At 48.6% G+C, this 15,021-nt stretch overlaps 1 protein-coding gene across 1 annotated transcript; it reads right to left on the bottom strand.

The window, feature by feature from the left end:
• Positions 1–1,939: 1,939 nt before the first annotated feature.
• On the bottom strand, positions 1,940–13,852 carry LOC119103858 (chitooligosaccharidolytic beta-N-acetylglucosaminidase-like). Its single transcript, XM_037227530.1, is given in 7 exon segments — positions 1,940–2,198; positions 2,200–2,889; positions 3,576–3,719; positions 4,247–4,627; positions 4,630–5,179; positions 5,717–5,797; positions 13,773–13,852. Coding segments are annotated over 6 exon segments (1,893 nt in total). The 5' UTR covers positions 5,782–5,797; positions 13,773–13,852; the 3' UTR covers positions 1,940–2,135.
• Between the last annotated feature and the right edge of the window lie 1,169 nt (positions 13,853–15,021).

The raw sequence follows: 15,021 nt of genomic DNA, 5'->3' as shown, positions 1-15,021 counted from the left end.
TATTACAGAATGGTTTCCGAACAGCGCAGCGTAGCCGCGGAAGATTTTGCATAGCTGTAGACATTTGAATAGCAAATCATTTGGAATAAAAAAATCCGGGTGTACCTTTTAAGATCACTGACTTATGGCATTCCAGAAGTCAGACCGTGGTTTAAGCAAAGCCAATTTCTAGGGAATCCTTCAATCTCATCTAACGACGGAGTGTTAGACGAAGTCATACATCTCTGAGATGCTTTCTTAGGCAACACAACAGCTGAATGAGTGAATTACATTGACCTAAGGTCAGATATAAAGGTCGCACCTAGGTCAAAACCAACTTGTTTTGTTACTCTAGGGCTTATTGTATGGGATAGTTTCTGGTGCTCATTTCTGATTTATTGATAGCTGGAACCGAATTGTACATGTTCCATGTACTTCTTAGAGGTCAGAATAAATCATTGACCTAAAATGACCCAGGTCAACGTTTTGTTTTAGAAACATACAGCCTAGCGTAATCTTTGTCGCTTAGTCAAATGCAAAACTCAAAGCGATATTGCATGATTTTGGTCACATTGGCCTTCAAAAGGTCAAACAAGGTCCCTGACTTTGACGGTTGCCTAGCTTCTGGGGGCACTTAAGATACCAACCTGGAACTTGACCTTGTTTGACCTTTTTGACCCGAAGGTAATAACCTAGGAACCTGAAACGCTAACCTATGTGAGTTCACGTACAGGTCAACACACCCTGTAAATTTGGTGTCTATAGCTTTCTTAGTTCCCGAGATCTTAGGGGGGTCAAATTGACCCCACCCCACCCGAGCGAAGGGTATCTAGCCGGCCGCCGGGGCGCGTGTTAAGCTTCGGTATGCAAATGGAAATAGAGACGACTAGGATCGGCGATAGCTCGTTTGTGTCGCGTTAGTGGAAATACGAATCATTTTATTGTTCAAACGTCAGGAAATCATTAAGCCTGAGTGCGGGATTTCTGGTACCTACGGTTCGTCAGAGCATGTCACAGTCTTCTAAAGTTGGCTGTAGCCGCAATTAATAGCGTTTTGTTGTTTTTTTATTTGTCAGTTTTTTGTTTTGTTTTGTTCAACGTGACAAGAATGTGAAACAGCCAGCATTTGTTTTTGTGGTTTCCAAAAGGGGACATGGTCTCGATGAGGCCCGCATGTTTGACGCCATCCCCCACGTTTGACCTGCCACCGGTTGGAATTTTATGATGCACTCAGCTGCTCTGGCGGTTGAGGTCCTTGGCCGCTTTTTTGCGGTCGAAGATAGCACATCCAGCCGTGGATCAAGCTCAAACATGGGGCCTTGGCAAGTCCCGAGCGCGGAGGATGGCTGCCTTTGTGATTAAATTATCCCATTGTGTACGACCGGTGGGCCTACCTTCCCTCGAGTGGGATCATCGGCAGGCAATTTTGAATTCACTTCTGCTATTGTTTCGATAAAGGCATGTTGCTGAAATATCAGCCTAACTATATCTACATTCTCCTGTTTTTTCCGAGGAATGAGGCTAATACCGTTGCCTTATCTATGTGACTAATGTTCTTCGCTAACGCACTGAACAACTAACGTTTTTTTTTTAACCAAATAAGAGCCATCGACGAACTGAACGAATATGGAATAACTAACTCTTCATATAAGAGTGACTCCCGATAAGAAGGCAAAGAGCATATACGAAATCTGAGCGTGTCATGGTCTATGTGTTTTTAAGCGTTTCGACAAAATATGTTTAAATGGTCTGGAACGGTACCATAGGTTGCCAACAGACCTCAAGAATGGGACTGGGTACAGCTCGTGGACTCAGGGTAAAGAGCAGAATGGTGCAGGCTCCTCGGGTCGCTTATTGCACATAGCTTTCAACTTTTCCGCTCTCAGAGAAAGGAGATGGTGGGAGTCGTATAAGCACAGAACTGTGCCCCTCGAGTGTACACGTCACGAGACAGCACCGAGACGTGGCAAAACATGTATTCTCCATTTGCATACAGGTCCAGCGCAGAACATAGCCTGACAGGCTGGCTCTCGTCTGGCCGCCATCTCTGCCGAGGCGGCGTCGCATCTCAGCGTCTCTCGTGGGCACGGGCATCGCTGGCGAGCGCCGGGCGTCGCCCAGTCCCTGATCCGGCAGCTGCCAGAGCGCCGCAGCCCTCAGCTGTTGATGTAGCAGCTGCCCTCATAGTGGTGGCAGAACTCGGGCTGCACGGTCTCGGCCGCCCACGCCGGCTGCCACCATGCGGCGCCGGTGGTGAACGTAGCGGCGCTCGGCAGCGGCGTAGCCCGTCTCCGGCTCGGCCCAGAGCCGCTCCGCCAGCGCGGCGCCGCGCGGCCACAGCTTCTGGTCCAGCGTCGAGTCATCGGCCTGCTCGGACCAGAGCGGCGCAGAGCCGCCCAGGATCTGACGCGAGAAGTCGCTGCCCGGCGCCTCCTGAGACGGCCGCAGCGACGCCGAGGGCGTGGCGCGCACCTCGAACTTGCGCGCGATGGCGCGCGGGCTGTTGTCGTACACCGTCTGCCAGCTCTTGTAGGGCGTGCACCAGTTGTTGCCGCCGCCAACCCAGGCCGAGAAGCCGCAGTCGAGGTACCAGGCGTCGTAGTTGGAAATGATGAGCTTGTAGCCCTGCTTGAGGAGACGGCCAACCTCCTTGTCGGCGCCCGTCGTCCAGACCTGGATGATGTACTTGGACGGGTCGAGGCCGGACTCGGCCGCCGGCCGCTGAGTCAGGTGCGACGTCCACAGGATCAGCGGCATCGAGCTACCGGTAACGTTGCTCCAGATGTTGTAGGCGCGGTCTTGGTACTGTATCCAGAGCTTCATGTACTCCTCGTCGTCCTCCGGGTCACCGCCCTGCGCCTTCACATGGGCGGCGATCTCCGGAGTCGACTTCCAGCAGTTGAGATTGATCTGCGCCACAAGAGGTGCCATCGTGATGCGCGGCGACAAAAGAAGCCGATTTTGTCGGACAGGCATGCCGTAACTCGGAGAGTGCGTATAAAAGCATTTGTATCATTATTAAAGGGTTTATTTATAAAGCAGTATAATTACAAATACTTACAGGCATTTATAAAAAAGCTCTGCAAGCACGGAGTTCGACTCATCTGCGTCCGCTCGCAGCTGACTGTGCTAGCCGCATCTCCGATACCAATGAGCTCCATCGACCCGTGGTAGCGGAATGGCGATGGTCAGCCAACGGTTATTGACGGACGGTCGCCGGCGCCGTGAAATAACTGACTGTACATGAAGGTCATGGCTTGCATCTGGTGTCAAGCGGTCCAGAAATATTTGAACGCTTGGTGACCACACTGTACTTGTAAGGCTCCTGGCGTTTGTAAGCTACTATCTGCTGCTTTGGCGTCTAGCTTATATCTTACAAGCACGAGCGTGGTCAACGTAGTACGCTCCATCCAGCATTGCGGAACGTACGGATATCGCATTTTGACAAATAAAATCATTGCAAGCACTCTGTGCCTCAACGCATATATGCAGGAAGGTCCTTATGTCAGGCAAGATCAGCACAAAATACACATAGAATAACGGGCACTCACGGATAAGCCGCGTGTGTAGCCAATCAAAACTGAGTCATTACTCACCTCGTCACCTCCCATGTGGAACATGTCGGGCTGGAAGAGATCTTTATATTCGATCAATATCTTCTCCAAAACGGGGAAGAGGTTCTCGTTGACGATGTTCATCTGACCGCAGGGAGGCTCCACGCAGAATTCCTGCCAAGGTTCCTGCACGAGGATGTAGAAGGTTTTTCAGAAGGGTTGCTTCACTTATGTCGCCTTCCTCTCAGACGCACGTTCGAAATAATGTAACTGGTTCGCCGCAGATATCTTCACATATGACCACCGTCTGGTATAAACTTATCCAAGGCTTCACGTTACTGGGACGCGTGCCGTGCAACGTACATACAGTTAAACAACGGTAGGCAAAGGCGCGCTAGTCGCACCGATTGAATGCTTAGTGATACATTTGGAAGGCAGTTTATAAAAAATACAACTGCTTGCCATGAATAAAAGAATCAAAAATGCCAGCCCAGATAGGTCACAAAGAAGGCACGTCACAAGTTATTGCGCTAAGTCCACAAACAAGAGAAGTGCACAAACAAGAGCAGTCCACAAACAAGAGCAGTCCACAAACAAGAGAAGGCCGTCCCGACTGCATCCGCGCAAAATCTGCGCCATGCATCAGACACGGCGCGTGCCGTGGCACCGGTGCAGCCCCCGGGCCTCGCACGCCTGCCGCCCGCCGGACTCACCTTGCCGAGGCAGACGGCCAGCTGGCCGAGGCCGGCCTTCTCGCCCCACTGCCATCCATGGCCCACGTGCGCCGGCATGTCGAGCTCGGGCAGCACGCGCACGCCGCGCACGCGCGCGTACTCCACCAGCTCCAGCACCTGCGTGGCCGTGTAGACCTTGCGCGGCGAGTAGGCACCGTACTGCGCCATGCGCGGTTCGCTGCGGATCTCGATCGGGAAGCTGTGCGTGTCGGTGATGTGCCAGTGGAAGGTGTTCAGCTTGTTCATGGCCATGGTGTCGATGGTGCGCAGCAGACCGGCCAGCGAGATGAAGTTGCGCGAGGTGTCGAGCGTCAGCGCGCGCACCGGGTACACGGGCGCGTCGCTAATCATCACGGCGCGTCTACCGTCTGCAGCGCGTCGTTGACGTTGTCGTAGTTGACAAGCTGCGAGAGCGTCTCGAGCGCGTGACGCGCGCCGAAGAACGTGTCGGCATAGATGAGCACATGCACCTCGTCATCGGCCGTGTGGTTGATGAGCAGCTGGTAGAACTCGCTGGTGTCCAGCGTGAGCGCTGTGTTCCCGTCCTCCACGACAACCATCACCTTGACGGACCGGGCGCCGACCGCCGCGTCCGACTGTCCGTCGGGGCCGGCCATGCAGCTGTCGCCCCCGTCCATCATCGCCGCCAGCTGCGCTTGGAAGCGGGCGCCGGCCTGCCCCAGCAAAGCCCGCGCGGCCTCTGGCGCCTGATACGTCAGGCGGACGCTCTCCAGCCGAAAGGAGACGGTGTTGTTGCCGATGCTGAAGGGCCCCGTTGGCCGCGGCCATAGCATCGAGTCGTCATTACACGTCAGCTTGCACGCGTTCAGCGTCAGGCCGTCTGTGACCTCGTCGGCGGCGCGGCGCACGCACGCGCCGTTTTCGCAGCGCCATGTCCACGGAAACGGGCCGCTGCGAACCGAGCGCCGGGCATCAGCATGTGTGGCCTCGGCCCGATGCCGGGCGCAAGGCGCCGGGCTGGCATGCGTCCAGCCAGGGACACCCACGGTGAGGAAGGAGTGAGGAAGAAGAGAGCTCACCCATCGTACATTGTCTTCAGGAATCAACGCGTAGTGTTAAAAAGCTACCCATTAGTGTTGGCACACAAAATGGGCAGTTTTTGGGAGGTGACGGAGGTCTCTTTCCTATGTCTTTTTGTCTCTACAATCATCTGATGTCCTGAACAGCACTCAGCAATCATAGTGCTATTCACTCACTTCACTGCCTATGAAAGCTTCAGCTCGTTGACATGTGCTTAAATTCTACCAAGCAAAGCCCCAGTAAAATGTGCGAACATTCCTGTTGCCACAGAGGACAGCCCAAAACGAGCCTGTTGTTAACAAACAGTATGAATCACGCTGAGCCACATCACCTCTGACGTGACATGGGTCTGTTGTTTACTTCTCAATGGTTTTTATAAGACGCAAGTTTGAACATTGCAGGACTTGCCTTAGTTGACACTCTTCTGCCGCCAATATCACCTCCACCAGCATGGAAATGATAAATAGTTTCATGCTTGCACCAGACTTCCTGAAATAGAGGGCACATGGCATAAACAACAAAAGTCATTCGGCACTGCATGTCCATGCCTACAAGAAATGCCAACATGGACAGAAAGTACGCTTGTGTGCCACGGAACAAGATATCTGCTGGAATTGTATAGACATTTGATAGGCGCAAGTAAGCAAGGCTTGAAACTTCTCGATTCATAAAAAACACAGAGATCAAAACCGGGAGATTCAACGAACATCTCGTGTTCCGGCGCAGCCTACTCATTCGGAGGATGGATTCGCACCAATTGCAAAGCGATTTCATACTTAAAGTGGGAGTAGAACACCACCTCCGAACACGGCACCTCATTTATTTAATTACTTATCTTCTGACTTGTAATACGGCGCAGGTCGCTAGTGCCGCCACACACAAGTGCAGCCAATATCTTGATAACCGTTTCCAGGTCAATTTATTTTAAAGTGAGACAACAGCCTGGCGAATGCACAGGTCTGAGGAATGCATGCACAGAGTTTGAAAGCGGAAAGGAGATGCACCGGTACCAGAACTTGTAAGCTGTTTTCCACATTTTTTTATTGCTAGTCGCACTAACCTCCTTGGCTTGGGCACATCTGTGTGTTGTTAAACGCTTTCAGATGCCATCGACTGTAGTTATTGAAACTTCGGCCCGATTTGGACATCAGCCAAAGCGATCGATACTCCCGAGTGAAGTGAACTGAGGATATACAAACTAGACATGACAACTTCAGCGCAGAATTCACAGGGTTCCCAGATCACAAACACAGGGCTCCCAGATCACAAACACAGGGCTCGCAGATCACAAAAACAGGGCTCCCAGATTACAAACACAGGGCTCCCAGATCCCAAAAACAGGTACCAGGTCAAATCTGTCCTATTTCAAGCTCCCGATTCAGGTAGCTCCCATTTGCCGCGGGATGTTGGGAGGCCACCATGCGTGAAAAAGATATGGTTTTAAAAAACGTGATATAGACCACTTCCTGTTACATTCCTGGCGAATCTTCGAGACGAACAGAGCATCACTTCGGGAATGCGCGGCCCATTCGTGTACATCCTGCGGCTGGTTACACATTTGTTGCACCCAGCACGCAAACGTTGCCGCACATCGACTCACGTTAGTTTGAACCATTATCTTATACGTTTGTCGTCCAATGGCGTAGCTTTCATGCCTCAAGTACTTTCCAGATCACTGGCATCAGTTTTATGTCTGCTTGATGTCGTCATTTTGTCACGCAATTTGTTTCACTTTTGATATTTGATTCAATTCTTGACCAGGAATGTACCGAATTTTTTGTAATGAGTTAATTGCATGCTTACCAGATATTTCAAACAGGGTAACCATGTTTGGTTTTATTGCAACACAGCAGAAACATGAAATATGTGCAAACAATCTGTAAACAAATGCATTAATAAAAGAAATGTTCAAATTTAAATTTAAGGTTCAACTAAGAAAAATGCATTTTGTTAAATGCGTGGGCTGCAACCAGTCGCTGAGGAACTGTTGACATTTACAAAGTGCGGCGGTTTAGCAGGGTCGTTCGAACTACAAAATTATTGCTGCCCATGTGGGGCCTCATAAGCCTGCGGACTTTCTAAAAAGGTAGCTTTATTTCAAGTGGAAGTTTGTCTGCCGACTCACGTTGGAGCCCCTTCACTCATCCTCCCAACAATTGTCCTTCCGGCTAGCTCAGTTGGTAAACCCAGTTGGTGGTCCCGGATTGAATTCCAGCAATTCCAAAGAGACGATTCGGGCTGTGACGCCTACATGGCTGATAGCTGAACATCATCGAGTCCCTATGAGGACTCCATCTGGCTGAAACGCTGTAACATGGCAATACACCAGACGAGGATGACAGTCAGAACCATTTTTCAACCTGTAGCCGTGCTTTTTATTTGTGCTTCAGGTCGAACGGCTCTTCAAATGTCTTGAGTCTGGCACGATAATTCCGCCTGCCTGTAACAACCTGGCAAGTGGAAAAAACTCTTGTTCGTGATAACGGTAAATGGTTCGCACCGCACTGGTGACTATCTGTTTGTTGACTGTCTAATGACTTACCTAATGACTATCGATTTGTTGTGGTACTCGGAGCGCACGGCGTTGCATTAAAGGGAGTCGTGAAAGGCAATGGGCACGTACAGCTGATTAGCACGCATCCGTCACTCTGACATTGTTCTAGAATTCGGAAAGCATGTCTAAATGACTAGTTTAAGACTGAATTGAACAGTTTCAAGGTCACGGCCACTGTTCCCGACGGAGTGAGCCGATCGCACTCCGTTACCCGATACTGGCTGATCGGCTCATGGCGTGTCCTCGTGCGGAATCAGCCAATGGTAAGAAGCTCGATTTGAAATCGATACGAGTAGATCCCATCGAGTTATCATTTAGGTCTGAACGACTAGACCACTACATATACCTAATTGACCTTGAATGTTATAGCAACTGATGCTTGAGGCAAATAAAGCATCTAACTTTCCAATGCACTTTCCCCGAACAGTATACTCGCAAAGCTGTTTTCGCTTTACTGCACGTCGTGATAAAGCAATTGACTTGGGTGCCGCGGTCGAAGAGATCCGCCCATTCTTTTTACTTGTGTACTTCTTATTCGGCCCCGTTTTATGATTGTGATAGATACGTCCCTGCGGCTGTTCTCCTTTCCAGTCATAACGGAGGTCCTGCAGTGCAGACAATTCAAGCAGCGCGCGCCCCGGATCTGGAGTAATGGGATTTCAGTTAGCTTAAGGCCTACAAATCAGTCCGTTTGCATTATGCCTCATTTGTATGCACGATCCGTAAATGCGATTGCTGCCATTGCACTTTTGCCTTAAGAACTGCCTACAGGCCCTATCAACTCGGTGAGTGTTGTAACCCTCTGACCGCATTAGCTGGAGTGAAAGTAAATACAGCTCGATCCGTTATCAGTGGACTGGCGTTGGCTTCCTCTTAACACGCGCCCGCGTGGCCGGCTAGATGCCCTTCGCTCGGGTGGGGTGGGGGCCAATTTGACCCCGCTGAGATCTCGGAAACTAAGAAAGCTAAAGACACCAAATTTGCAAGGTGTGTTGACCTGTACGTGAACTCACTTAGGTTGAAGTTTTAGCTTCCTAGGTCATGACCTTCGGTCCCAAAAAGGTGGAAAAGGTCAAGTTTCAGGTTGGTCTCCAAAGTGCCCGCAGAACCTAGATAACCGTTACTAAGCAAAAAGTCACATGCTCATTCAAGGTCGGTGACCTTGTATGATCTTTTGAAGGTCAAGGTGACCAGAATCCTACAAGATTGCTTTGACTTTTGCATTTGACTAAGCGACAAAGATGACGCTAAGCAGTATGTTCCTTAAAAAAATGTTGACCTGATTCATTTTAGGTCAATGACCTATTCTGACCTCTAAGAAGTCCATGGATGATGTATAATGCTGCTCCTGCCATCAATAAACTCGAAATGCGTACCAGAAACTATCCCATACAGCAAGCCCTAGGGTAACAAAACAGGTTGGTTTTGACATTGATGTGACTTTGATACCTGAAGTTAGGTCAATGTAACTTGCTCATTCGACTGTTGTGTTGCCTAACACTCCGTTGTTGGATCAGATTGAACGATTCCCTAGAAACTGCCTTCGCTTAAACCATGGTCTGAATTTGATCTTTCATAGGTCAGTGGGTTTACAAGGTACATCTTTTTTGGTGCCAAACGATCCGCTATTGAATTGTCTACAGCAAAGCAATATTTGGAGCGGCTACGCCGCGCCGTTTAGAAACCATTCTGGAAAAACCTTCGGGGGTCAATATGACCCCCCACCCGAGCGCGTGTTAACGCGCGCCCGGGTGACCGGTCGGATACCCCTCGCTCGGGTGGGATTAATTTGGCCCGCCGAGATCTCAGGACCTAAGAGAGCTACAGACACCAAATTTACGGAGTGTGTTGGCCTGTATGTAAATTCACTTAGGTCAAAGTTTGAAATTCCTAGGCCACAACCTTTGGGTCATATAGGGTCAAACCAGGTCAAACTCCATGCTGTCTCCTAGTGCCTCCAGAACCTAGACACCTGATCTAAGCCAAAGGTCACACAGTCATTTAAGATCCGTGACCCTGTTTGACCGTTCAAAGGTCATGCTGACCAAAATCACACAATACTTTTTTTAGTTTTGCAGTTGAATAAGCGACAAAAGCTACGCTAGGCAGTATATTCCTAAAAACACAATGCTGACCTAGCTCATGATACGTAAGTGACCTATTATGGCCTTAAATAGGCCCGTGAAAGATGTATGATGCGGCTCCTGTTATCAATAAATGAGAAATGAGCACCAAAACTACCGCATACAGCAAGCCCTAGAGTAATAAAACAGGTTGGTCTTGACTTTGATCTGACTTTCATACCTGACCCTAGGTCGATGAAATTTGTTTATTTGATTGTTGTGTTGCCTAAGAGAGCGTCTCAGAGATGTATGACTTCCTCTAACACTCTGTCGTTGCATCAGTTTGAAAGATTCTTTTGAACTTGACCACTGAATCCATGGCCTGACTTTGACCTGCCGTAGGTCGGTGACCTTACAAGGTACATCTAAATTTTTTGATACCAAACTATCCACTAGTCAATTTTCTACAGTTATGCAAAATTTAGCAGGGCTGCACCGCGCTGTTTGGAAACCATTCCGGAAAAATCTTCGGAGGGGTCAAGTTGACCCCAGCCGAGCGTGTGTTAAATGACAAGGCGGGGCAGCGTTGCGTAATTTACTCATAGTTGGCTAGCGTGGTGCGAAACATTCAGACAGTTCACGTAATTCTACTTGTCGATTACAGACCACATTATTTTACCGCTACAGATCAATACATCTGAACTGCATAAACGTATCCCAAAGCTCATCATTTTATCAAGAGCCGTAACATAAATTTGGGGTGCTATTTACCCTCACGACTTCTACTTGTAACTGCTTAAATTGAATAATTACCTACTGATCTACTTATGTTCGCTAAATGGTTAATTTTTACCGCTCCGCCTAGCGATGCGAGCTACGGCCTCCGACGAAAACCAACACTACAACTTGCGGCAGATAGTTTGAGACTGCAGGTAGCGAACAAGAATCTAACGCGAAGCTGCATGATCCTGCCGCACGGCCGCATCACGCTGATGTGACCGTGACATGACAGGTGGACTGGCACCATTACGCTCGTCTCCCACGCTGTATCAAATATTTTATGACGGGCTTCTTATGCGCTGAGTCTGGGTGTGCAGCTCTGAGGTAAAGCCTCGTACGTTCTTGATATGTTTGTTGCGATGGTGGTTTTGGTGCTTTACGTTTTGCACGAATACAATCGGAATGTTGAAAAACAGTCATTTTTGGACTTGCATGAAGCCATTAAACCATCTTAGAATAGAATTGGTTCTTATTTTTTAAAAAATACTGACCTTAAGACCTTATATGAGATGATTCAGCACGACATGGTGTGAGTTAAACTCTGCGTTTTTCTGTTCTGAGTCGCTTTCTACAGAAGAGTGGCCGTGCAGTTTGTGTTTCGCTGCCATCTCACGTTATTTTGTGATAGCAACAAAATAATCGTGTGTTCTCCCTCAAAATGCAAATTTAAAGCCTGAATGAGACCTTTAAAAGCAAATGCACCACGCCAAATGGTGCATAAATTCCGTAATACATCGCATTTGTATGAAAAAGCATAGTGCAACAGCCTCTCAGCTCACTGAGACAGCCACAACGGTTGAAACGCTATATTGGAGGGCATTATACATAGCCACTTTACCAGTAGCTGTCGCACTGAACAAAGTACGGTGGCGGAGAAACGAGTGATGCAATGACCATCATCTGAGCTTTCTAACCTAACTCAAGTTGTCTTTTACGGGGGCGGGGGGGGGGGGTAAAAAGTTTGTAACAATTGGTCGCACAATTTTCGTCAAAATGCTGCTGATGTGGTGGATCGCAACGCAAGAAAACCTTGCATGACGAGTTCAGGCTTGCTATGCAGATCTATCGACCTCTAATATACCGAAAGGCGCTGGTGAAACAACGCTTTATATCAAATATTGGTTATATTGTCAATGCTGGGCGTTCAAAGGCGTACTTGTGATCATGGCAGACGGCTGCAGAGACACCTCTGCGCTCGGCTGCTATCATCGACGTGGCGATCTGAGGACGCGGATACAGGTAGGGAGAGAGAAACTGGATTTTTAAAAAAATCAAAATCGCTCTAAAAAGGAGAGCGCCTGCGCACCTTGTGCTTTGCTGTCATCGCAGATATGATGATGATAGGATGCTATTATGATGATAAGATGCTCATATTTTCTCTGAGAAATACATGTGCGTTATTATCATACCTATGACCATGCCCGTCACATGCATATGACTGTGCCTGATATGTGCTGATGATCAATCGTGATCATAAGCAAAGCTTGAAACGTCGAGCATTGACAACATAACTAAAGTTTGCTCTATAACGATGTTTAACCAGCACCTCCTGGTGTACTGATAGTATACCGGGAAATGCTGGTTACAATGTATATATATATATATATATATATATATATATAGATATATATATATATATATATATTCTTGCACGTGTAGTTGCCATAAATCGCATACAAAAGAATAAATCGACGTTTTTGGCCTACCTTGACCTAGGCGTGACACTCAAAAAACAGCCGTAGGTCTGATATCGTTAGAAAAGTGCGTAAGCATACGCAGCACTACGCTAGTTACTGGAAAATCAGCATGACAGTTGTTATTGTTTCCAAGCTTTTCAAGGACACCCTCCTTCATCCTATCTGGCCCTGTTCGTCGGGAGACTGGGAAGAGATCGACATCTCTAGGCCTGGTGCAACCTGGCATGCCGCGAAGACATGGTGGAAGTGTTATTTAACGTTAAGACTTAGCTACGGGCGAGACTAGACTGAGACTGAGACTGTACGCCTTTATCGAGACTGAGCTACGGGCTTACATTATTCGCGGTAGCAATTCAACGTACATTTCTGAACAACGTTTGAAGCAGGCTTGGTTTACCCTACATGTACACATGAAAGCGGTCGAAGTATGGCAACGTAATATTCTCAGAAAGAGCCTATCCCTCAAATGTTGTCATTGAAATTGTGACAGTCCGATGTGAGCCGACATTTTCACTTCTTGACAGAATTTGTATCATGTTAGGTCATGCAGCCATTCAATGCACTGAATTCAAATTACTGCACAATACAAGAAAGTAAATTTCTTTCATTTTGCATCTACTTTTAACTAAATGCAAATCGATTAACGCGCTCTTGCAAAGTCCCGCCCTTTTGGTAGATGGTGCAAACCAGCAAAAATGCACTATCTGATCGCATCAGACCTCCTAAGACTATCAATAGGTTACCTTTCCATTGACCTAGCAAAGCGCTGTTACGCTGGTCTCACGCTGCCCCGCGAAACCAGCGTAACAGCTAGACATGAACAGCATGGCCAGGAAAACGTGAACGTCTTCTGCGCCATTATCATCGCGATTCGGCCACTTATAGACATTTTCTATCACTTCGTTGGACAATTTGTGGTCGAGTATTGATAAAGCTAAATCGGTGTTAACATTTTTCATGAGCCTTTTCATGATTCCAAAAACACAAATTTGCTGGGGCTCAATTTTGTCCCCAGCAGTTGCGTGCTTTGCTAGCATTTTATCACACTGCAATGCTGAACTTGAGTTGACGAAAACACGATGCAGAAAAATGTAAAAAATTTACCAGGACTTTGGAATTAATGGATTAATTCGACGAAAAATATTTGACATGTTTTTCAACCATTGCAATTTTTAGACCCAATTTATCGAAAACGGAAGACAACAGTATGATATGAGTATATTACATCATGTATGATGCAATATACTATATCATATGATGCATGATGTGAGTATGCTGATCATATCAAACGATATAGATGTATGCTGCCATACATGCAGATGCCAATGAGAGACGTGGGGCGCTGCTTAAGGCCGATCGCCTCAGCTTACCGTGCCGATGCAGCAGCAGCAGCCGGGTGGGGTCGAGCAGCTGTCTGCGCCTGCCGCTGTCGTGCTCTCCGCGGCCGGGAGACCTCGGCTGGCGCGCTGCGTCACTGGACCGGGCCGGAATGACCTCGGAAAAACACGCGGCTGTTCTTTTTAAATTCCCCGTCCGTCTACAAAACCGGTCACGCTGGTTTTGTGGCGTTAGACGAGTCACGGCGCGGCGGGAGAGAGGGTAGGAGAGAGCAGAGAGGACATGAGATTGGTTACGCACAAAGGGCGCCAGAGGGCAGAAGAGAGGATCGGTCTGGGGTGGGTGGGGAGGGGGGGGGGGCGCGCAGAGATGCCAGACAGGTCAAGGCGCAGGCAGCGCTGCGGACAGGTGAAAGGACAGGTGCAGAGAGAGGGGTCACACAAACGCACACGGGCCACGGCGAAGCTCTTCACGGATTATCAAAAAGTAAAAAGTCAAATGATTTCATACGTCATGTGGGTCATTCCACGTTAGAGCGACAGGTGGAAAAACCCAAACCACGCCCACATCCGTTTATTTCGCTGAAGGTAACAGTGTAGCGTTGTTTTACGCTCGCCATCCAGCTGTGCCATTTTTAGATAGATAAGTGCAACGGTCAGGGAATTATAGCCAGAGGCGTTTTTAGGAGGCCAACTGGCAAAGGTGTCACTGGGGGGTTTATAAACAATTACGGCTGACGCATTGGCACACTTTTATGCCAATAATACGATCAAATGTTGCGTCACCTTATGGTGCAACAACCTTGACGGCAACGGCTTTTGCATCAGCAATATTGCATCTGTTAAACAAATTCCTACTAAGCACGATTGTAATCATCGCGAAAACAGTCATATGTATGCATAGAACAGAGCATATATGTACCGTCAGGAGCTGATCCAGAGGGGGGGGGGGGGGGAGGCACGAAGCCATGGCCTCCCTTGGGCCCTGAAGGGGTCCACTGGCTACGAGGGTGCCACAGTCGGTGCAGTGTTTTTTTGTAACCGGTGCGAGTGCGTTTTTTTTAACCCAAAACGCAACAAAAGTGGGTACTCAACAAAACGCTCTTGCCGGGGCCCCATCTGGTTATCTGCTCGTGCACACTTGAATATCCGGGGACCCGCCGCACTGTATCTTGGATGCTTCCTATCTGAATGGAGGGCCCGACACACTTATCGAGGACCCCATCTGCTCGCCGCTTCGGCCACACTGGATTGTTCGGCGGCTCTATATATTGGGTCTTAG

This window comes from Pollicipes pollicipes, unplaced genomic scaffold, assembly GCF_011947565.3.
Source record: "Pollicipes pollicipes isolate AB1234 unplaced genomic scaffold, Ppol_2.1 Scaffold_5724;HRSCAF=6776_pilon_pilon_pilon, whole genome shotgun sequence".
In the NCBI taxonomy this organism is placed as follows: Eukaryota; Metazoa; Arthropoda; class Thecostraca; order Pollicipedomorpha; family Pollicipedidae; genus Pollicipes; species Pollicipes pollicipes.
This window is presented reverse-complemented; position numbering and strand designations above follow the sequence as displayed.